The sequence below is a fragment of the Protopterus annectens genome, chromosome 6.part0 (genome assembly GCF_019279795.1).
Source record: "Protopterus annectens isolate FY-2018-M chromosome 6.part0, PAN1.0, whole genome shotgun sequence".
NCBI lineage: Eukaryota > Metazoa > Chordata > Ceratodontiformes > Protopteridae > Protopterus > Protopterus annectens.
In genome coordinates this window covers 1,782,406,458-1,782,430,727 of record NC_056737.1, presented here as the reverse complement: position 1 = coordinate 1,782,430,727, position 24,270 = coordinate 1,782,406,458, and the positions used below count along the sequence as shown (strand labels likewise).

The 24,270-nt window shown below is 37.8% G+C and overlaps 1 protein-coding gene across 2 annotated transcripts in view; it reads left to right on the top strand.

The window, feature by feature from the left end:
* Nucleotides 1-24,270, top strand: part of CALCRL (calcitonin receptor like receptor) — a 932,649-nt gene that overhangs the window by 868,113 nt on the left and 40,266 nt on the right. For both annotated transcript variants that reach the window (XM_044075151.1, XM_044075152.1), the window contains 2 exons: nt 14,771-14,831; nt 14,924-14,990. In XM_044075151.1, the coding sequence (XP_043931086.1) occupies nt 14,771-14,831; nt 14,924-14,990 (128 nt within the window). The remainder of the gene's footprint in view (nt 1-14,770; nt 14,832-14,923; nt 14,991-24,270) is intronic.

The window sequence follows — 24,270 nt, the reverse complement described above, 5'->3', positions numbered from 1 at the left end:
GACAATGCTACCGCAGCACCACCACCGCGATCACATGGGAGAAAGTAAATAGTGCATCCTTCTTTCCTGTTCACAGCTGACATTTCATACACTTTGCCATTTCTACTATTTAATCACATGGGAGAAAGTAAATAGTAGAAATGGCAAACTGTATGAAATGTCAGCTGTGAACAGGAAAGAAGGATGCAGAATATCTGAGTTAAAAACATGAGAATAGGTATGTTAATGTGTAAGGTTCAAGCTGAAGAGTATGGTTATAGGGTGTAAAGCAGGTGGACAGAATGAGTAAGAGGTGAATAGGAGGTAACAGACAGAGACAGGAAGCAGGTGACAGAAAGAGACAAGAAGGTACAGAGAAGAATAGTGGTAAGTTTTTAAAGAATGATAGGTGTATAGCAGGTAACCGAAAAAGATAGGAATTAGGTGACAGAAAGAAACAGGAAAGCACAGAGAAAATAATGGTAGGTTTTTAAAGAAGCAGGTGACAAAAAGAGACAGGAAGGCAGAGAAGAGTAGTGGTGAATTTTTAAAGATAGAGATTTGTATTCTAGAGTGGGAAATCAGGTGTTAGCATTCTTTGGTGGGGTACAGAAGCAAAGTCACTGAGAGAAAAAAATATAATTTAAGTGATTTTTTTTAAATGCAGCAGGATTACTGATTGCTCTGAGTGAAGGAGAAAGATTATTCCATAGCTTGGAGACAGCATAGGAGTACAGCATTTGGCCAGCTGAGAGTTTGGGTTTCTCAACAGATAACAGCATTTTGTTTTCGGATCTGACGTGACGATTGGGGTGGTACATGGTCAGTATCGATGAGATGGACGGGCAGCTTTCAGGTTGGAAGTTTATTTTGTGGGCTGTAGTTAATTGAAGGTAAGTAAGATGATGGGGAGATTCTAGCCAATTTAGATAATGAAGTGAGGAGCAGTGGTGGGTTGAGTATTTAGCGTTTGTAGCAAATTTGGTGATTTTATTATAGCAGGCATCAAGCTTACTTTTTAGGGAGGATTGTAGGTTGGTGAGGATGGGGGCACCATATAGCAGAGTTGGAAGTAGAAATGATGAAGTTAGGGCCTTTTTAGCAGTGAAACTGAGAAAATAGTTGTGTCTGTATAGGGCACCTAGCTTTTGATGTATTTTTTGATGTTGCTGTGGATGTGAAGGTCAAAAGTTAATTTGTCATCAATGGTGACATCTAGCAATTTTGTACTAGGGGCAACTTCTATGATAGTGTTGAGGGAGCTAACAGTAAATAAAGATTTGTCAATGGGGTTAGCTTTTGGGGGGGGGTAAATAATAGAAGTCTAGTTTTATTGGGGTTAAGGGCAAGGTGGTTCTGGGACATCCAGTGCTCAGTAGAGGTGAATGCTTCTTGGGTAAGATGCTGTAATTCGATGAGGGAATTGGAGGAGCAGATTATTGTTGAGTCATCTGCATATGGGATGACAGTACTCTGAGTTAGAGTTTGATGAAAGTTGTTGACTAATATTCTGAAGAGGAGGAGACCCAGAATTGAACCTTGGGAAACTCCTGCATTAGCAGTAATGAAAGGGGAGGAGGAGTGGTGCCATTTGGTGGATTGCTGCCTGTTTTTGAGGTAGTTGGTAAACCACTGTAGGGTGGGGGGAGATAGTCTAAGGTTAGAGAGTTTGGTAAGCAGTAGTGAGTGAGAAATGGTGTCAAATGCCTTTGATAGATCAAGAAAGAGAGTGGAGCCAGCATTGCAAACTCTATTTACTATGTCTAAGAATGAAATGAGGACAGTGTTGGTGCTATGCCCGGGCCTGAAGCCATGTTGAGTAGGGAAAAGCAGTTGTTGTTTTACTAGATGATTTATAGCTGGGTATGGATACACTTCTCTAATATTTTACAGATGGGGCAAAGAATGACAATAGGATGGAAGTTTGAGATGTCGGAGTTGTTGCTGCCTTTATGAAGAGGAATGACAAATGCTTTCTTCCAAATATCTGGTATGCATGATTCTTGAATGGACCTATTGAGGAGGATGCTGATAGGATAAGCAATGGAAGGGCTGCTAGTTGTAGGTATTCTGCGGGTAGATTATCCAGGGCATTTGTACAAGGTTTTAGTTTGTAAAGAAGTTTCTGGAATGATGGATGTGGCTTTGGGTGATATTGAGAAGATGGGTATGGGATTAGATGGATTTTGTGATGATGGTGGTACTAATGTGTCTGGGATGATGGGTGGAAAGGTAGTAGTAGGTTTGGTGATGGTATCAATAAAGTATGTATTGAACAGTGTTGCTAGCTCAGAGGGAGTTTTATCTGGGTTTGGACATGGGGTAGTGTTAGTGCCTGGGTGGAGTAGGGAATTAATAGCTCCCCAGAATTTCTTGGGATTATGTTTATGCTGGTCTTCAATAACTTGGATGTATTGTTTTTTGTTTTTGGCAACTAAACGTTTAGCCTGATTGCGAAGTTCCAGTTAATTGACAGTCTCCACCCATTTCTTCTTCCACTCTACAGTATTTATGCCCACTCCTGTTTTAAATTTCTATTAATGAACTAACCAAGACATTGTGATTTGTAAAGAGATAAATGTGTTTTTTTTTCTGATTTTTCCTCCAGTAACTGTACTGTTTAAGTCTTGTTTCATCTCCCTGCATTGTTTATATGAACATTAAAGTTTCTAAGACCAGGTGTGTGCATTTCTCATTAATTTGTAATATAAAAGTATACACCTTTAAATTTAGAAATGCAGGCCCACTATGTACCTTCTCTGTACCTCAGAACATTTCTTTGCTAAAATGTGTGACAGTTTCTGAAAAGTGAGCAAAATGAATAATGCATGATAAAATGTGAAACTAGAAGTCAAAAGCTAAACAGAAGAACATTTTCTAGAGTTTATGATGTTTGGGACTACAGAATTTCACAATTTTATATCACTGTACCATATGTAAAAATCATTGTCTTCATCCAGAATGGAGAATGAGTGACATACATCATGGCATGTGACAACTTTGAAAAGGTCAAACCACCCCTAAATGTATTTACTAATCATTTGTGATAGTATAACAAATATTTTTTTCATGTCTTCATTGCAAATTCTCAAATCTTAAAGCAGACAAAATTCTGTTTGTGGCTATTTATTGTTTTCTGTGGTCTTATAACTTTGTTTATGAGAAGTTAAAAGAGAATGCTCATCACACTGTTTTTTTTCCTTGCTTTAGATAAGTTTAACATGAATAACACCAAGTATAAACACGTCACTTCCCTTACCAGAACAGCAAATAATTAAAAATAAAAAACACTTTATTCATTTTAACAAATCTTATTTGGCAATTGGGAGATTCAGATGGAATGTGTCACAGAATGTACTTCTCTTTAAGTTTGTTCTTCACCAAGAATAGCAGGAAGGAAGGATGTGACATGAATGCGGATGTATGCATACAAACGTTCTTTTGCCGCTGCCCGACTACACACATTGTTTCACATTGCAGTGCAGTATTAAATTATCTGGCAGGTTAAGAGACTGTGTAATACACATGTAAGAATTTTAGGTATTTCAGTAATTAGGAAAGAGTCATTCTGTAACAAATGGCTGCACCAAAGTTCATTTTGGGTAAACTGATCAGAAACAATACAAAACCGTATACTTCAAGCAAAACAATATGAATTTGCATCAGTATACTTCACCTATATTCTACATGTAAAGCTGAAGTTAGTGTTACCCTTATATCATTAATTAATTTGTTAACTTGGCAGTCTGACTAGAAAAAAATGTAACCTTTCAGAAGCAATGAAGAAACACTTCTTGGTTAAATGGCACACTTAAACCAATGCAGTTTGAAAACAGAAATTAAGGAAATCAAACTGAGGAGTATCCAGTGAAATTTGTAAGAGGCTCATAGCCATAACTGCTTGTGAAACTGCCAGACTATATAGTGTATTGCAAAGCCTATGAGTAGAGATGTTTTTCTTAAATGACAGCATCCGTGAAATAAGTAAAGGGAACATGTTTTATTTCAAATTAGTCTGACATTTTCCTCTGTTTTATACAGACGGATGATAAGAAATTCACCATGAGAGTGAAACAAAACAAAGTTGTATAGGTTACAGTAGAGTTTGGAAAAATGATGGAGAAAGGTGTAGACTCTTTCGGAAACATGTATACTTGGGAATCAGTAATGACTGTCAGTCACGTATATTATGAGGTTTTTTTTTTTTTTTTACCACAGATATTATTACAGCATCTAACAATCCTAATTTCCTATTCCAGAATATAACCAGGCTGTACATTCCACCCTGTTTGTTAAAATGGAAGGCTAGATAACTTCAAAATGTTAGGCAAAAGCATGATTCTTTTCTGGTAATGTTACGATTAGACATACAGTACTTCCATTTGGCTAGATAATGTTGCCTGTTGATTGCTGCTGACAGAATGAGTGATTGATAAAATCAGACAACTGATTTTTCTTATTCATTAACTCACCTGTTGACTGAACCTAACACTAAACAGACTGGAGGTATCTTGTCTTGTGATAATTGGTCCAGTGATTTTCTAATTGATAATATCAGTCCTAAAATCAGAATTTTGTTTATCTAGCTTAAAACAAATTATATCACCTTTATCCTTAAAAAACTATCCTTTGATTGCCACAATATAAAAAATTAGCAGCAATCTCTGACTCTCTTTCCATAGGTAAAATTTCTGGAAAAGTACTTTTCATGCAGATGACCTCATATAGCAATAACCCACGCCTGGGTGTGGGTAATGCTAAATTTACCCACGGTTGGCGTGGTTTGGTCCCGAGGGCGAAGCCTGAGGGACCAAACAAAGCCAACCGTGGGTAAATTTAGCATTACCCACACCCAGAAGTGGTTATTATATTCTATGACATTATTTAAGAAAAGAAACTATTACTTTTCTTAAATAATGGCATAGTATAATGCCTGTTTGCTGCCCTTCCGCAGATGTCTGGCATCCGCGGCAGTTCTGATGTACTGCGCACCTGCGCAGTACATCAGAGTTGAGCAAAAAGCGAGAAAGCAAGATCTCCGTTGCTTTTTGAGTGTCTCGCTATGTTAAATGAGTTTAACATAGCGAGACAGTTTAAAATAAGCAGCGGAGATGTCCGTTGCTTATTTTAAACTCTCTCGCTATGTTAAACTCATTTAACATAGCAAGACTAAAAAGCAACGGAGATCTTGCTTTCTCCGTTGTTTTAAACACTGTCTCGCTATGTAAAATGGGTTAAACATAGGGAGACAGCTTTAAAATAAGCAACGGAGATCTCCGTTGCTTATTTTAAAGCTGTCTCGCTATGTTAAACCCATTTAACATAGCGAGACATTGTTTTAAAAAATCAAGTTATACTAATGGAAAAAAGTCCGGGCGACCGGACCTTTTTCCATTAGTATAACTCGATTTACAACAGGCACGCTGGCCAATCAGCGTGCACGTTTTGGGGGGATCATGGTATAATAACTATTTTCATATGGTGTCTTATGCCCATACTAATCATCTTTTAAATCAAAATACAACTCTGAGACAAATATTGTAATGGTTATAAGTTACCTCCCTGTGTCATGACAGCAAAGGAATTCCTTTGTGGTATGATAAGATAATTCTCATATCTATAAATACATTCCAGGGTGGGTTTGGTATAATAGTTAAGGTTTTCATCTCAAAGACACAAAGTTGATTCTGACCTTGGGCTATTGGCTAGACTTAAAATGGCCCTTCAGAACACTTAGCCCATTATTCTGCTATGAACCTATGGGCCTATATTACTACGTCAAAAGACCTTTATATCGAACACCTCTCCATCGATAAGAAACAGTCAAAATTCACTTCTGTGAATCAAGGAGGTTTTCCCAGGGCAAGGAAGTAGTTGGCCAACTCCACAACTTTGCTCTTTTCTCCACTGTAGTGCAATCTTGGAGTTGGTATATATAGTTAGGGAAGGTGTAGGTGGTGCAGCTCCCCATATTTGGAGGTGTGGAGGGCAAAGCCCCCCACTTGGATGAGTTTAAATTAGTGCAGTGTGTGTTCCATTGTGGTATGGGGCAATTGTTACATTGCCCTGGGAAAAATTCCATGATTTGTGGAAGTGAATTTTGACAGCTTTGTGTTGATGGAGAAGTGTTAGGCATAACCTGTAAGGGTCTTATTCTATTATATCTCCAATGATATCTTTTATCATTTGACACAGCTGTACATGGCATCTTTGTCCTTCACCTTTGAACTTACTGTACCTTTACTTCTACTGTCCTCAAGCATATTTTGTCTTATCTCTTTTGGTACTTATATAGAGCTGTCTCTAATTTAAAATTCCTAAGACAGCTACCCTGTAGAACTTGTGTTCCAGAATGCATGGTTCTGTCCCTCCTCCCTATATTGCTGGCAGTCTATGTGCTACCAAGGTGAGGTGTTATTCAAAGGCAAGCTATCTCCCCTATAATGATGATGACCATTTGTAAGTCTCCTCTCTCAGGAGCAGATATCTAATGCTACTACAGTGCTGGATTACTTAGAAGACATCTTAAATGTTTGGGTTAAAATGATATAATATTACATTAGTTTTGTCACAGAAGGAAACAGGAAGCCTATCTATTCAGCCTTTGATGTGAATTCATCATTCTACATATCATCCAATGCCCCCTTGAATGCCTCTTTGAAATATTTTATTTTTATTTTATTTTATTTACTTATTTGTATTTGTTTAATAGGAAAGTCTGGCTGGGTAAAGCCCCTTTCTACCAGAGGATTGCTTGTAGTATGTGTTGGTAAAATTGCTCATGGTCATCCATGATTACTTCTAGTAGTTTAGTATGTGATACCAATTCTGTCTTGGTGTTACTGGCAGATGTTGCTGAGAATGGAATTCTTGTAAGCAATGAAGATGATTACCTTGGTCTTATTAGGGTTAAGGAGGAGTTGAGAGCCATCTAGCCAAGTTTCAATCGAGGAAAAGGATTTTTCAGTTAATTCTTGAAATGTGGAAATGTTCTTATCAGAGCAGATATGGCTTGTTTGGTTGCTGTATGAGGGTCATTGATAAATAGGCAAAACAAAACTGTAAGTGACCAAGTATTGACCACTGAGATATACCTACTGCTGTGCTCAGAAAGGAGGAAAAGTCACTTTTCCTCTTTACTGCTTCCTGTCAATTTGAAAGGTAGTTATGAAATCAGAGAGTAGTGATGAGTCAGCAAGGCCTAAAGAAGTTATCCTATGTAGAATTTTCTGTGACAGATAGTATCAAGTGATTTATATATATATTGAGAAAAAGGTTAGCACAAGATTGACTAAATTTCTATTTTGTAACAGTGGTGACAAATCTTTGCATGGCTGTAGGGGTACTATGGTTGAGTCAAAAACCATGCTAACTTGGGGAAAGACGATTGTTTTCTATCTTGTATTTGAGAAATGTAGGGTAAATACATTTTTTCTAAAATTTTGGAAAAGGTAGATGGTATGATTTAATAGTTTGACAGTTCTATGGGAGATCCACCATTATGTAGGAGTATGCTGAAGGATTTGTCCACAGTGCTGGAATATAGTTTTCTTTTATTAGTTTATGAAAATAGAAATGGAGTAATTTAGTGCATCATCCACAATCCTGATACAGTTAGCAGGGATTTGATCAGGGGATAAAGTAGTAGGTTTTAATCATAGGATATGCCTTTTGATGATAGAGCTGTGTACTTGCTGGTTTAATTTCTCCAAATCATTTGAGTTTCTAATGCTATGATGGGAATGGACACCCATTCCTAATTTAGGGTACAATTAAAATTCACAAAATTAGAATTCTTTCAATCTTTGATGTTAGCCAAAAGATTTTCTTCACAGCACCTGCAGTATGCCCAGAATTTACTCTTTCTGCAATTTATATGGAATTACATGTATTGGTAGCATTTCTAAATACAACTGCAGATTCTTTTTTATTAGACTCATTGCTCCTTCTACTATTGGAACTGTTTGCCTATCTTTCTTCCACATTGCTTTCGTTTCTACTTTTTGTCTCTCTGCATGTGACACACTGCAATGGCTAGGTGTAACAATTTCTATGATCAATACTACTTTTGTCTTTTTTTTCATTGCCAACTATATCTGTTTTTCTCACATCTGTGTTTTTTACTATTGGTAATGGGTGATCCCATGTGATGTACACTTCATCATTCTCTATAATGCTTTGTGGTTCATGTTTGCAATGCTTCTCAGCTACTTCTGTATTGCAGTGTTTGCACATTCCTAATGCAACAGTCTTGCACATTTTGTGTTTTTCAGTGTATGGGCCCTGTACCAAGAGTACCATCTTGCACATTGTTGTGCTTTTCAGTGTACAGGCCCTGTACCATGAGTACCATCTTGCACATTGTTGTGCTTTTCAGTGTACGTGCCCTGTACCAAGAGTACCATCTTGCACATTGTTGTGCTTTTCAGTGTACGGGCCCTGTACCAAGAGTACCATCTTGCACATTGTTGTGCTTTTCAGTGTACGGGCTCTGTACCAAGAGTACCATCTTGCACATTGTTGTGCTTTTCAGTGTATGGGCCCTGTACCAAGAGTACCATCTTGCACATTGTTGTGCTTTTCAGTGTACAGGCCCTGTACCATGAGTTCCATCTTGCACATTTTGTGTTTTTTAGTGTATGGGCCCTGTACCAAGAGTACCATCTTGCACATTGTTGTGCTTTTCAGTGTACAAGCCCTGTACCATGAGTTCCATCTTATACATTGTTGTGCTTTTCAGTGTACAGGCCCTGTACCATGAGTGCCATCTTGCACATTGTTGTGCTTTTCAGTGTACGGGCCCTGTACCAAGAGTACCATCTTGCACATTGTTGTGCTTTTCAGTGTACAGGCCCTGTACCATGAGTTCCATCTTGCACATTGTTGTGTTTTTCAGTGTATGGACCCTGTACCAAGACTACCATTCCAGAGGACAGGATGATGTGGTAGTTTGTTTTTTTTTTTTATTTAAGAAGGTAGCTGGAGATTTTGGGTAATTTAAAAAGTTGTTTATTGATGTCAAGGGGGAAAAATGTGGGACTATACTTTTGTTTATCTTTGAGTATACTGTAGTAGGATTTTTTATCAAATTTAATATTGTGTTTGCCTTTAATTGTAAGGTTCTTAAAGTGTTGTAGGTTTTCGTGTGTTTTATTATTTAGGGAAGTTTTCCAAGCTTTAACCCTCTACCTTATGATTTGTCTTGTGTGTGTCTGCATAGTCAAAGAGCAGGATTGATTTTGACTGTCTTAGTTCTAAGAAGGGCACATTTATTAAGGATGCATAAAATGGTTTTGTTCAATTGAGAAAAGACAACTTCCAAGGTGGGGGGGGGGGTCAATTAAATTCTAATTGTGTTGTGTTAATGTGGAGATGAAAACTGCAATGCTGAATTTAGAGATTCCTCACTTAGTTGCAGATCTATACTTTTTTATTAAATCACAGCACACTCAAATACATAGCTACACATGCATTAAATGACAAGAAAACAAACCGTAGCAACATTTGTATTATTTTCATGCATTATAAGCGTATGCTTTTATTTTAACAATCATCTTTCACTTCATCATGATTTATGTTGCTCAGTTCCTGTTTTTTCTTGAACCTCAGTCCTCCTTGCATTTATTGTTCATTTAACTTCCATTTATTTGTATATGATTTGCTCATCCCTTTTTCTAAATATCACACTTCACTTCTTTTATCTGTTTACAATATTCTAATGGCAAAGACTGGAAGGTGTTGGAGTGTCTGACAGGGTACAATAATATGAGGTTTTGTTCAGCAGTATGATGTCAGAATCCAGTTTAGAGCACATTCCCTATCTGAATATTTGTTATAATTAGTCAAGAGTATTTATTAATTGGGTGAAAAATGCTGCAGTAGTGCAGCAGTTAGCTTTGTCGCCTAACAGCAAAAAGATCTCCCGTTCGATTCTTGGTTGGAGCGCCTTCTGTGTGGAGTCTGCATGTCATCCCTGCGGTTGAGTGATGTTTAAAGACATGCAGGTAGGTGCTTGCGTGAATGGGTGTGCCTTCTTTGAAGGTTGGGCGTCAGGCACCATAAAAAAAATCTACTGCCAATCATTAGCGGACCGGAGTTCTGCTGTGGTGACCCCTAGCTGGGAAACACCGAAAGACATTAGTTTTATTTTTTAGTTGGGTATAACCAAATGCACAGTGCTAATGAGCTTGTCAGTGTTTGTAAGCAGTCAATCAATGTTTAAGTCACCTAATATAATTGCTTGTGATGAGATGATGTTGAATGTTCAGTATGTTATATCTTCAGTAGCAATGATATTACTACTGGGGATATGCACACCTATAATGGCAAAGGTCTTGTTGTGACTTGAGATTAAGTAGTGAGATAAGCATTTTTGCATTATTGAAATGTAGAATGGAATAAAAGGCAGAAGAATGCTGCAGATCGAAGCTACAGATTGTAGCAGTGTTAATGATCTGAAGAGAGCAAAGACAAGGCATACAATATGTTCATCTTTTGTTTCTTGTAGTTATAACGATCATGGGAGTGATGATACGACAAAGTGTGTGCTTCAAGGAGTCTGTTACAGATGCTTCATAAGTAGGTGCTGGATAGTTGTAGCCCCAAGTGATTTGTAAAGTACGATGGTAGTGCCGGACAGCGGTTGAATATGGTGCGCGAGGATTTAGTGATGGTTGAGTTGGTCTAGGTTTCAGATGCATGTCGCTGCTTAGCTGTAGTGACAAACTGGTGTTGTGAAAGGAATAGAGCCGTTTATATTTAATTTTATATTTTATGTATAGCTTGTGAAGATAAGGCTAGTGTGTCAGATAAGTGGTTTTGAAATATTGAAGGTAGATGATGCAGAGTAGGAACAGCAGTGACATGGTTCTTTGTAGTGTTAAGTATAAAGCTACGCATGAGAGCAGAGAGGGTAGTAAGCCTACATAAAGCTGGTGATGGTAAGATGTGATTTGTGGAAGCATGAAGAGAGGTGTGATCACTACTACTGGAATACATGTCATTGTCCCAGACATAATACATAATATATCGTGAGTTTTTTTTATATATATAATGTGTCAGAAAGATGTATATGTGGAATGAGGAATTGTATCAGGACAGGCAGTATGTAGTAGAGTAATCTAGAAAAAAAGAAAGGCTGATGTTGAGGATGAGTAGCTAGACTATGTTGGCGCAAATAGGTTGCATTAATTTTTGATGAGATCTGGAGCAGGTTGTAGAAACAGGTAATCAGAAAGTAAAGAAATAGCTTGAAGAGGTTTGACTGAGGGTAAGTGGTACATGTCTATTGACTGAGGGTAAGTGGTACATGTCTATTGACTGAGGGTAAGTGGTACATGTCTAGTATATGTCTAGTGTGCTGTGGATCAGTATGAAAGTCGTGCTAGTGTGCTGTGGGAGTATCAGTATGAAAGTCATGCTAGTGTGCTGTGGGAGTATCAGTATGAAAGTCGTGCTAGTGTGCTGTGGGAGTATCAGTATGAAAGTCGTGCTAGTGTGCTGTGGGAGTATCAGTATGAAAGTCGTGCTGGTGTGCTGTGGGAGTATCAGTATGAAAGTCGTGCTAGTGTGCTGTGGGGGTATCAGTATGAAAGTCGTGCTAGTGTGCTGTGGGAGTATCAGTATGAAAGTCGTGCTAGTGTGCTGTGGGAGTATCAGTATGAAAGTCGTGGTGAGGATTATAGCATAAGTTGAGTGAAGTGTTATTAGGCATGTTCATCCTCATACAGCTGTTGATTTCTTAATGGAAGATGACAGCCATCACAACTGTGTCTCAACAGAGACTGAGAAGTTGTAGACGTGTTTAAGGTCAGAAAGTGAAAGTTGTAGACAGAAGGTGGAGCAGTGCTGAATTTGTTGGGCAGTGGATAACAAATGTTGGGATTAATACTTTTCATTATTTTGGCAAGATTGTCTGGGAGTGTGTGTGTGTGTGTGTGTGTGTGTGTGTGTGTGTGTGTGTGTGTGTGTGTGTGTGTGTGTGTGTGTGTGTGTGTTTGTATGATTGGCAATACTGTGCACAGTTTTAGACATTGTACAGCTGAAATTGTTAGTGACTTAACTAAAAGCAAACAAGAAACTGCAAGGGCTAAACACATTATACATTACTGCCTGTGGTACACAACAGATTTATACATTTATGAGTGTTTAAATTATTAAATGTACAATAGGCAGGTGTTTTAAAGGGTCTATATCACATAGTCGAAATGCAATAAGTTAGAATACGTAATTGTCGAACCCGGAAGTTCGAAATGCAATAACTTCGAACACTCAGAACAGCGATTTTTTTCCCCAGGGAGAAAAATTGCTGTTCCGGTACAAAACCAAAAAACACACGTACACTATAAACTGTCCTTAATGTGGGGGGGTTTAGGCCACCACACCCACCTACTTAAATATACCAACTCTGAGATCGCACCACAGTGGAAGAAATAGCAAAGCTGCGGAAATGGTCCACCAAATTTTTTCCTTCGGAAAATATTCAGTGTTCCGCGGCTTCGCTATTTTGACATTTCGAACTTCCCAGTTCAGTGATCGGGGGGGGGGCTGAGAAGACAAATCTAGTCTTCCCCTCATCCTTGTATGCAACAGCAGATGGAGAAATGCTTAAACTCCATAATCTCCTCATGTATCTCCAGTGAGGATCATACCCCCATAAAATAGTCAATATTACTATGCTTACCAAATTTAAAACAAATGTTTCAATCACCAGTTCCAATCAAGACATGAAGAATATAAATACATACATATATACATAAAAACAAGAAAAAGAAAAAACAGATAACACTTTCTACTGAAAATGCATGTAAAATCTATCATACCCTTTCAGTCTTGACAATTTCAATTCCTTCAGACTCACTGATGGGGTACGGACACTGAACTTTATAATCTAGTCCCTTTTCCATTTCTTCACATGTCCTGGAAGTAAGGTAAATTGTTAAAGTACATTTTATTGCACCTTGTTCTGGTCCAAGGGTGCTTTCAGTTGCCCAATCTCCTATGCAAAGTCTGTCATTTCATCAAGGTGCTCTATCTCCTTGTATATGTGTGTCTGCATATTATATATAGAGAGAGAGATACCAACAAAGAGCATACACCATGTATGACGAATCCAGTGGAATTGACATATAAATGAGCAAAAGTAAAACAAATTCCAGCAAGGAAACAATGCAGTTAACAACATCAAACTTTTAATGATCTTTTAATAAAGCAAGTAAACTTTTGCACTTAGCTTCATCAGGCATTAACAATCACATTGTAGTGAGGTTTAAATATCTAAAAAAGTCACATGATATATAATGAAAAAATCACTTGATCATTTAAAAACAATCATATAAAACATCTTACTATATCTGAGCTTATAACATGGTATTAGTTTACTTTACTGTGTAAATCCATTAAAACAGGCTTGATTGAAACGGTTCCCATTTAGACTGGAGTGATATGGGCTTGAAAGTACAAAATCCATTTAAATTCAGTGCTCTCAGTCATGTTATTTAAATCACCACCACCTAAACTCATGGACTGTCTTTAAGATTAAAAACTTAGAGGAATTTGAAATATCAGTTTTGCTGATATGTTTGTAATGTACATTAGTGCAGATCATGCGATTTATTTCTGAAAGATGATTATTTATCCTTTCTTTGAATTTATTATTCATCTTGCCTATATAATAGCCTTCACAGGCTATGCACTTAGCTAAATAAACAAGATTTTTAGTATTGCAAGATCCATAAGCACATAAATAAAAAAACATTGCAATATACAGGATGCCTAATGGACTTGTCTGTATATGCATACAAACAACAAGTGAATTTAGTACATTTAAACATTCACATCTTATTGGTCTTAATAGTATTTAACATCTTAGGCTGTTCCCTTTAGAACTTACCGTTTAAGTTATTGGATCTTTTGTATCCAAAAGATGGAACTAATGTATTTTTCAATTTTGGTACCTAGCACACAACTGGCAAATACTTTCTGATGATGTCATTTACAACTTTAGTGTTTTGATTAAACGTAAGCATACATCTAACATTATTTACTGTACCATTAACATTTTTTTTTACAGAGGAACTGGCATCAGAAAAATTGGATTAGGCACTGTATCCCTACTATTCAGTACTGACTGCTGTACTAAATTAACCTTATATCCATCATAGCCCCACTACATAAAATCCTCAGCAAACTTATTCATCTGTGTCTCCATATTTGTGTCATCTGTATTTAATCTGGCTACACTCATCATTTGATTAGGTACTACGTTAGTAAATACAAACGGGGGATGCATGCTTGTCCTGTGCAGATATGTATTATGTTTAGCACTTTTCTTATATAAGGTAGTATTCAGTTCACCATGTTCATCCACATAAAGGTAGTAGTCAGAAAATCAATGTGTGTTTCTCACACATTTTTCGTGCACTTAGAACTAGAATGTGTAATTAGTAGGACGTGTAACAGGCAGAAGTAAAACATACGTGTTACTTAGAGTGAATGACATAAGCACAACCAGCAGTTAATTAGAACATAAAGAATAAATCACTTATGTTTTGCTTCTCTTCAGGTAATGAAGGTCCTTCTTGCATGAGCAATGTGACATTATAACTCGCATTTGTCTATTCTATTGAACATTTACACGGATGGCAGTCTTGTAACTCAATGAAATGTATTTCTCATGTCAATATTTATGTGCCATTAGTAATTTAATGTGTTTAGCATTTAATGGGTAACCCTAGAATGAAAATATATTGCTGCGTTATTAGTCACTAATTTCATCTTTTGATCTTCATAGGCTTCCCACTTATTCCAACAACCATTCATGCTGTAGCAAGGACTATGTATTACAATGACAAGTAAGTCATTTTTACACTTTCACTCAAAGTAAAAAGTGGAATTTCTTGATATGTGGTGTTACATAATCCCTCCTTCTGTTGTTTTACAATAGTTGCTGGCTTAGCAGTGATACTCATCTGCTGTATATTATCCATGGACCCATAGCTGCTGCATTCTTGGTGAGTGTCCTAAAATGCATGACATATAGACACAATAAAATTATATTGCATGATGATGACTTCTTTTTAAGACAACCTTTACTGAGTAACTTCCTTTTTTGAAGTAAAACATGCTAAAACAAAAATGAAAAAAAAAATCCTTTTTGCTGTCACAACATTGTAAGCATTTTCTAGTGCCTCCAACACATTCAAATGACCCATTCAGTCTCTGTGTGGTGAGGGTTGCCCGATTTGTTTATAGACCCTGTAAAAGCAATAACACCAATTCATTCCATGGTGCAGGTGAGAGCCCATAGACCAATTCACTCCTCACTGGGGCAAGATCCCACCGTGGAGGCACTTGATCATTCTGATTGGTGCATTTCCTCTTTAGCTTTGTCTGCCATGCTGTAGCTGTGATTTCCACTAGTGCCTGCTTGGGGGGAGTGCACATTCATCCTGTCAGACTCCCCCACATCTCCAGAAGGTGGGATGAGCACAGCACAGGTATAAAGCCTGAGCCCTACAAGTGGACAACAGCCTCTCCCCCACACAACTTCTCCAGAGACCAAGCCCACAAATGAAATTCAAGTTATCTGAGTAAAAAGTCAGATTTTACTCCTCTGTACCAATGGACCTGGCCAAAAAACAAAACACTTAAAGCATTAAGCATTATCAAATAATAAAGAATGCACCAGAATCAGGTACCTGCCATGTTTTTGGTACGAATCTAAAACTCAAGAATCATTTCCCAGAAAGTATGCTTACTTCTACTTGTTTATTGAACCATCTTAAGTAAACAGAGATAAGTGAACTGAAACCACAGTATGAAAAAATCAGCTAAAGTTATTTGCACAGATAAGATGAAACTGAGTAAGAGTTGTTTGACTGTAAAATAGCTCTAGATGGCATGCGATCATGTGATTGTTTATTTCACATTGCTTCAAGGTCAGAGCAAGACAGTTGTTAGAGTGCCTGTCAGTGATCAAGATTTCTTCAAGGTGTAATGACTAAAATAAGAGGACTTGGAGAGTGAAGGTCCCAACATGGATATGCAGTTACATGTGCTCATAATACGATAAGCCTGACTACATGTGTTATGATAATGTGTACCTTCATTTATGCCTTTTGTAGACAAGTTACTGTGGAAAGAGCTTGGATGTGGTAAAGAAATGGAGTGGACCCCAAAAAAATAACATTGTTTTACTTTTTTAATTTTCTAGTTCATTGTTCCAACAAACACGAGAGTGCCCAGCATAGCATGTTCTAATTTAAAATGCATGGCGTGCTGTATCTTGTTTTCTTTGGCTATATAATATAGTCTAACTTTGTTTCTGGTGCACATTTCTTTGCCTTGAGAAATGCATGTTTTTTCTTTGACTGTGAATTATCACTTTAATGAGTATTTTCTTTGGCTGTATAACATAGGCTAATTTGTTTCTCTAGCACATTTCATTGACAGCAAGAAATGCATGATTTTCTGTGACTATGAATTATCACTTAAATGAATAAGAAAATAAATGGCAGTCACTTAATACCATTTAAGTTTACTGGCAATTTAGATGATTCACACTTCACTCTGCATTAGCTAGCCAGGACCTTGCTCATTCAATTTTGTAGGGAAGTTTAACCATAACCATCATTCTCTGTTATTTGTATTAATAATATGTTTTTTTCCCTACAGCTAATTATACAATACTAATGAAGCCTAGCTAACTGTGACTGATAATTTAGTGATGTGGCATCCTGGAAGTGATCACATTCTTCAGAAAAGAGAAAAGTAACAGCTGTATAACAAACTGAGATGAGGAGTTAAACACATGCAAAGACTGCCCTTCTGCATGACTGTGTCAGTATTTATCATCTCCGGACTAAATACTCTTACTCAGGGATTCAGGTCTGATTGTGCTAATATTCACTTAACTTCTTATGCCCACTTTATTCCATTTGAAATTCTGGTGAAACCTGTCCCTGCATGCATTGGATATAAGGCATGGAACACTCACACACACACACACACATGCTTGGGCATGCCCGCTTCCACTATGAATGCTCAAAGTTTAACCCGATGAGGATCAGAATCCACAAAATAAATTCCCCCCAAAAAAAGACAGGAGAAAAACACTTTTTAACTGTTTTTATTTATTTATTTATTGCAGTTGGTTTACCAGGATAGTCCATTGGGCCATAATGAACCCGTTTTCAATGGAGTCCTGGGGAGAAAAGCTCCAAAATACATTCTACATACTTACATACATACAATCATACATACATTCAAAGTTACACAATAGGTACAACAGGTAATAAAAAAGAAAGCAATATCAAATAGTACAGCAAATGTACAGTTAAATACATTGTGCAGAAAAACGTATTAACTATTTAGCATAAAAAATATCCATTTAAACAGAATAGTTAGGAAAACATAGTTACTAAAACGGAAGAGGAGGTACAATGACATAATGTAGTGGGGGAAGAAGAAACATATGGACTTGTCTAATAAATTCTATGGAATTTTCTGGGTATATTAAAGATGTAAGCAGATCAGGGAGGGATATGAGAAGGAGAAGAGTAGGTTATGTAGGGTGGGAGCAGGAGCATTCCCACTGTGATGCTAGATGTGTGTAAAGAGATTTTTTGAAAGCAGAGTGATTAGAGGTGGTGTGGATGAGTGGAGGAAGGGAGTTCCAGAGGCGAGCTAGGTTGAAGGATAGAAGGTTTTTGCCTGGGGGATGTGTAGGTTTATGGACTTTGAGTAGGTTTTGATTGTTTGATCTTAATACTCTATTGGGTAGGTGCATATTAAAGGCAGAAGAAAGGGAAGGACAGAGGGAGGGGTTGAGAATAAGCTTATGGGCTAGAGTTAGTTGAGTGTAAGTTAATTGATTGGGAAGTTCTAGCCATTTTAGTTTCTGGAGGGAAAAACAGTGGTGGGTGGAAGACTTGTGGCTGGTGGCGAATTTTGCAATTTTGTTGTAGCAAGAGGAAAGTTGTTTTTTGAGAGAGGACTGAAGATTAGTTAGGAGTGGGGCGCCATAGAGAAGGGAGGGGATAAGGAAGGAAGTAGCGAGAGTTATTTTAGTAGCAGAGGTAAGGTAGGCATTTTGTCTATAAAGCATGCCAAGTTTTTGATGGTTTTTTTTGATATTTTTTTGTAGGTGAGAGGTAAATTTAAGTTGGTTGTCAATTTGTACCCCAAGTAGCTTGGTCTCTGACACCATTTCAAGGGGTGAGTTATTTTGGCTAGTGATTGAAAATGTATTCATATTGAAAGAAGTAGCTTTAGAAGGAGTAAAAATCATTAGCTTGGTCTTGGAGGCGTTGAGAGCTAGGTGATTTTTTAACATCCATTGCTCTGTTGTAGAGAAGGCAACTTGAGTTAGTTTTTGAAGTGTAGTGATAGAAGTGGCTGAGCAAATGATAGTTGAATCGTCTGCATATTGGATGATGTTTGAGAAAGGGATTGATTTGTGGATGTCATTTATAAATATGTTGAAGAGAACAGGACCTAGAATGGAGCCTTGTGGAACACCTGTGGGGGTACTAAGGAATGAGGAGGTAGTTTTTTTCCATTTTACTGCTTGATTTCGGTTGGATAGGTAACTAGAGAACCAGTGCAAGGAGGAGGAAGAAAGGTTAAGTTCTGAGAGTTTAGTTAAGAGCAGGCTGTGTGAGATGGTATCGAAGGCTTTGGAGAGGTCGAGTAGTAAGGTAGAAACAATTAGGCCAGAATCACGAGCTCTATTTACTGTTTCAAGGAAGGAGAGGAGGGCTGTCATAGTGCTGTGGTTAGGTCTGAAGCCATGCTGTGTGGGAGTTATAAGGTGATTTTCTAGGAGATGAGGAAGGAGTTGAAGTTGGACACATTTTTCTAGGATTTTAGAAATGGGGACAGGATGGCTATGGGACGAAAGTTAGTGACGTTGTTATTGTTGCCCCCTTTGTGGAGAGGAATAATATATGCCTGTTTCCAGATTTGGGGAACTGTGCATTCTTTTAGGGAATGGTTAATTAAGATGCTAATGGGATATGCAAGTGTTTCAGCAGCTATACTAAGAAAGTAGGAAGGGATGTTATCAGGGGCGTTGGTACATGGTTTCAATTTCAGAAGGAGTTTCTTTATAGTAGATGTAGGCATGGGATTGAATGAGAGGAGAGTGGAGTTGGGAGAGGGAGAGTTGGAGGGTAGATGTGCTTGGGGTAAAGGTTGGGTAGTAGAAGAGGTAGAGGAGTTAAAGGATGGGAAGCAGGAAGTAGAAGTGGGGAAGGATAGAGTGTGAGTGGGGGGGGTGAGGGGTGTTAGAGAGCATGGTGGAGTTGAGAATGAAGAGCTCAGTTTGGCAATAGAGTCAATAAAAAATGAGTTAAATTGGGTGGCCAGATCTAGTTCAGAGGCATTTGAGTCTGGGGTGGGAGTATCTGGTGTACTAGGATGAAGGAGACTAGAGATCCCTTTCCAGAATTTCTGAGGGTTGTTTTTATTATGGTTTTGGAGTGTAGAAAAATAGTTTTGTCGATCAGAAGTGATGAGTTTCTTTACTTTATTTTGAAGCATTTTATATTCATTAAGGAGCAGACCTGTCTTAAGTTTCTGGTAGCGTGCCCAGACTTTATCTCTATGTCTCATAATAGCAAGAGTATGTTTAGAGATCCAGGGGGCTGATTTTGTTTTTATTCTCTTTGTCCTTAAGGGAGCTTGTGAGTCGAGTAATTTCAAGAATGTTGTATTGAAGTGTGACACTGCCATGTCTAGTGGTAGTGTTTTTAGACAGTTCCAATTAATTGCTTGTAAGGAATTTACGAAGGTAGTTGGGTTGAACTTTTTCTGGTCACGGATAGTTATATAGTTGTGGGTTTGTTGAAGGACAGTGGGAAGTCGGTTGGTGAAAATGGGTGAATGATCACTAAGGGAGTCTGGAAGGGTGCCACTGTCGGAGAAATAGTGAGGATGGGAGACAAGGATCCAATCCAGTATACTTCCACTGGAGAGGTTTTTTGCAGGGCGAGTTACTGAATTGATTAGTTGAGAGAAATTGTAGAGGTTAATATTTAAGGAGTTTGTTGGAGATTGAATACAGGCCCAGTTGATGTTTACATCTCCTTTGATTATGGTTTCGTTGCTAATGTTACTAGAAATCCAAGAAAGGATGAGTTCAAGAGTGGAGATATTATCCCCTGGGGGTATATAAAGGGATGCTAGACATATGTGTTTGTGATTATTGATTTGTAGTAGAGTAAGGAGAAGTTCAGCATTGTTAAAGCGTGGAGTAGGTTTATTGTAGGGAGTGACTGCTAGGGAGGATGAATATATGAGGGCTACCCCTCCACCCTTTTTGAGAGGCCTGTCTTTCCTAATGATGGAGTAGTTTGGGGGAATAATTTCAGAGTCATTTATATGTGGTTTTAACCAGGTTTCAGAAATAGACAGGATGTCAGGTTTATTGTGTATGAGCCAAGCATGGAGGTTTGGGACTTTATTTACTATACTTTGGGAGTTTAAGGAAGTAAATAATAAGGATTTATTTGTGGCTGTTATAGGGGAGGGGCCTGGGTTTGGGTGGATTTTTGCAGGTGAAGAAGCCCCTTGGACAACCAAAAGTTAGATATACCAATCCTACAGTTACAACAATTCAAAGAAGGGGGATTTCCACTAAAAGGACTTCATTTGGTACATCTCACCAGCAGTGATTTCCAATGGAGGAGGTCTAACCCTCGGTGGGTTGAATTTTGAGCAAATGAGGCTCAAGGATTCAATCTTCCTCCACCCGTAGGTAAACAAACGCACACAGCACAATCACAAACACAGATACATAGCTGCTATTAGACTGAGATCTCACCACTTCACTACATTGGTGTGTCTTTGGGATGTGGGAAGAAACCTAAGCACTTGGTGAAGACTCATATAGAAGACTTAACCTAGAATGCACCTCATCCATGAACAAAACAGTAAACTAAACTCTGTGAAGCAGCGTTGCAGCAATGTGGACTTCTGTATGCCATATATAGCTACACACAGGCCTATGTGGAAATTATGAGTACAAATAACCGTGCTAATATGACATCATACTTTCCTGTGCATTCATTTGTAATCATAAATTAACATCAGTATATAAGATGTTCATAGTGTTAATGATGTGTAAGGGTGAAAAATATTTTCTAGTAGCTGTAAACTGATGTTTCATTTCAAAAGATTAAGTAGTCCAAGAGAGAAAGTACCATGAGTGACAGTACTGATTACATAGTATTAGCGATATTATTTGACCAGTACTTTTGGTAGTCATTAATGTATAATGCCAGTCCGTGAGGCCTTGTATACCATATTTCTGGGATCATGGCTTATGGCATCAGTATGTGGAGTACATCATTCACAGTATTCAGAATAGCCCATGTTGACCTTCTGCTCTGTTTTATAGCAATTAGTGTACTTATTTATTTATTAATTTGTCTGTGCTTTCTCTAGTCTCATTGATGTTTCAAGCAAAAATGATTATTTTCTGTCCTTGATCTAGACTACATAGAAATTAAGGCTTGCATTAGATCTGTCTTGGGTTTGGAAACTTTGAGGATTTCATTATTTAGAGGTGGAAGCAGGCCGACTCATTCAGGAAACCACTGACAAACCACTGAATGAAGAAGTTGAGGGAAGTGCTTGGTGCTTTACTTTAGTCCTCTCTCTCATTTTAAAAAAGACATCAATTCATTATGCTCAGAAGCCTTGACTAAGGTGTTAGAGCAACATGACTTAATGAAAGACCTATCATTCTTGTGGCGTCTCAGCAGAGTTATTTATTTGCAGCTGGCATAATATTAGTGGTAATGGATCCGTGGCTCTCTTTGCATTAAAAGTATGTTAGTATATTCTTCTTTTTTGATGATCTGTCATGATACCTGCCTAACTGTACTAAAATTGCCCTTATTTTTATGTGTAAGGAGATTCTAATAGATTTTGTGCCACAATACCATTTGAAGTAGCTCCAGGCTGAACTAATTTACTTTGGTAAAATCTAACTAAAGCCCCACTCCTGTGAAGTTTAAACAATTTTAAAAATGTTTCACATAATGTGGAAGGTGCATTATGGAGTGATAAATTAAATGGATTTTGTCCTTGTCTGTTTCTCAATAGGTTAAGTTAAGTTGGAAAGCAACAAGTAATGCCCAGGGTAAAATAACAGTATAATTTGTACTCATAATGCCACCTATTTTTTTGAAATAGTTGTGATAATTCACTATACATTTTTATATGGAGTAATGAAGGATTTGGGGTAGGTTTGTAGATGTGGAATGCTCATGAGACACATGGGGCATTAAATGTCTTGGGTTTTAACATTATGCAGTAACCTTTCAATCAAAAATAAAATCCTACAGATAATCGATTACTTTGCAAGGTAATGCTTAGACAACATGCATTATCTGACATCTATTACATATACATATCTGTGAATATTCCTCACTGTTGTAATGTCAGTGTAGGGGCTATCTAGGCTTGGGAAATTTGGCAGAAATGTGAATAGCAGCAAAAACTGAGAAAGCAAATGCAGGATGCATGTTTGATTCCAAAGGTGGAATTGAAAAAAAATCACAAAGCTAATAACGGAGAGTGTGAAAAGTGAGGCATTCTTTCTTAGTCTTAACAAGAAGGTACAGGGGACAATGGAATGTTGATTGGAATGTATCAAACCCAACCAAGACTGTTAATGGTTGTCATTAAGTAATTCTCAATGTCATTTGAGGAAGCAGATTGGAACTTTCCTCAGGATTCAAAAACCTCCATGTAGGCTCCTCGTGAAGTCTACACGGAGTTTACATGTTTGCGCAGTGGTGCAAGGCAAACAGTAACACGCACCACCACTCAATGCATATTAATTCCGTGCACCATGTCTAAGTGAGGTTTCATGGCTGGCAACAGTGTTGCTGGTCAGCAAACCATGTAAGTGAATGCAGATAGCAATTCTGTTGAAAGCAGAGCACTTCTGATCAATGGTTTTGCGTAGAATGCCACAGTGATCACCAGGTATTCAAAAATAGCTGTCAATTTGTTAGTGTAACACATCTGCACAAAGGCCAACGTAATGCAGGGACAATTAACCAGAAATAGGGACATATTTGACATGTCACAATGTAATGTGATAGAATGAAACTAAAACATACCTCTCAACCTCTTAGAGCAAGAAATCTGGACAAAGCCATAAATAAAGGAGACACAGGACCAAAAATAGGGATAGATATTCTAGTATTGCTCTTCCAAACTTAGAAAGTTGATAGAATAATAGGTTTTTCAGTAGCATGAATTTCCTGAAGAGCATGAAGTTTGAAACTTAAATGTATGCCATCAATTTCTGACTTCGGTCGACAATGATATGCCAATGGCTTGCCAAAAATCAAAGGTTTATGAGGAAAAGACCAAAAATATGAGACAAAACTGGACATTCTACAAAAATCTGGTTAGCTGAGGTGTATGACCTCAAATGTATGTAATATTGAGTCACATCAGTCCTGAGATCATCCCATTGATATGGCAGAAAGCCACAAATTTTATAAGGAACACATCTGGACATTCTGGAAATATCTGAACAGTTGAGAGTAATGAAAACAAAGTATATGGTCCAAACACAGTACAGGACAGTGTATCTACAGTGCAGAGTATTGTGATATCCCATTCCTGACATTCCGTACTGTGTAAAGGATCTGTAATGTGACATGGACTGCCATGTAAAATAAACACTCAGGGGGAAGTGTGTGTATCAAATAGGGGCAAATTAATTGTAGGAATGAACACAGGGAAAGAGGACAGGTGAAACAACCTAATGTACAGCAGATGAGGGCATGTCATTGGAAGATGGTTGTAGCAGCAACATGAGTCACATGTCTATATGGTACAGAATGGAATGTACCGTGAAAATTTGTTTGATGTGACTGCCACACAAGGTGACATAGCAATGGGAAGGATGTCTGTATGAGATAAGCATCCTTACATGAATAATGCAGAGGACATCTATCAGAGATATGACATACAAATGGGGTAGGATGCATATTGTGAAGCTGTGCAACCTGATATGCCTGAATCTGAGTGTAATCTCAGTAGAGGTCTCCAGCAGGTGGAGCACATGTAAAGCTCATGGAATACATTAAAAAAACCTGTCACAATCATGGACAATATCAGATTAATATCACCACTAATCCCATGTCTCCGACATAACATATGTGATTTAGAGTGATAAGAGATGATTCTGCACAAACACACTTGTACAACTATTATGACATGTCTGCTGTCTATGAGGGTAACCCTGCACAATGTCCTGGCACT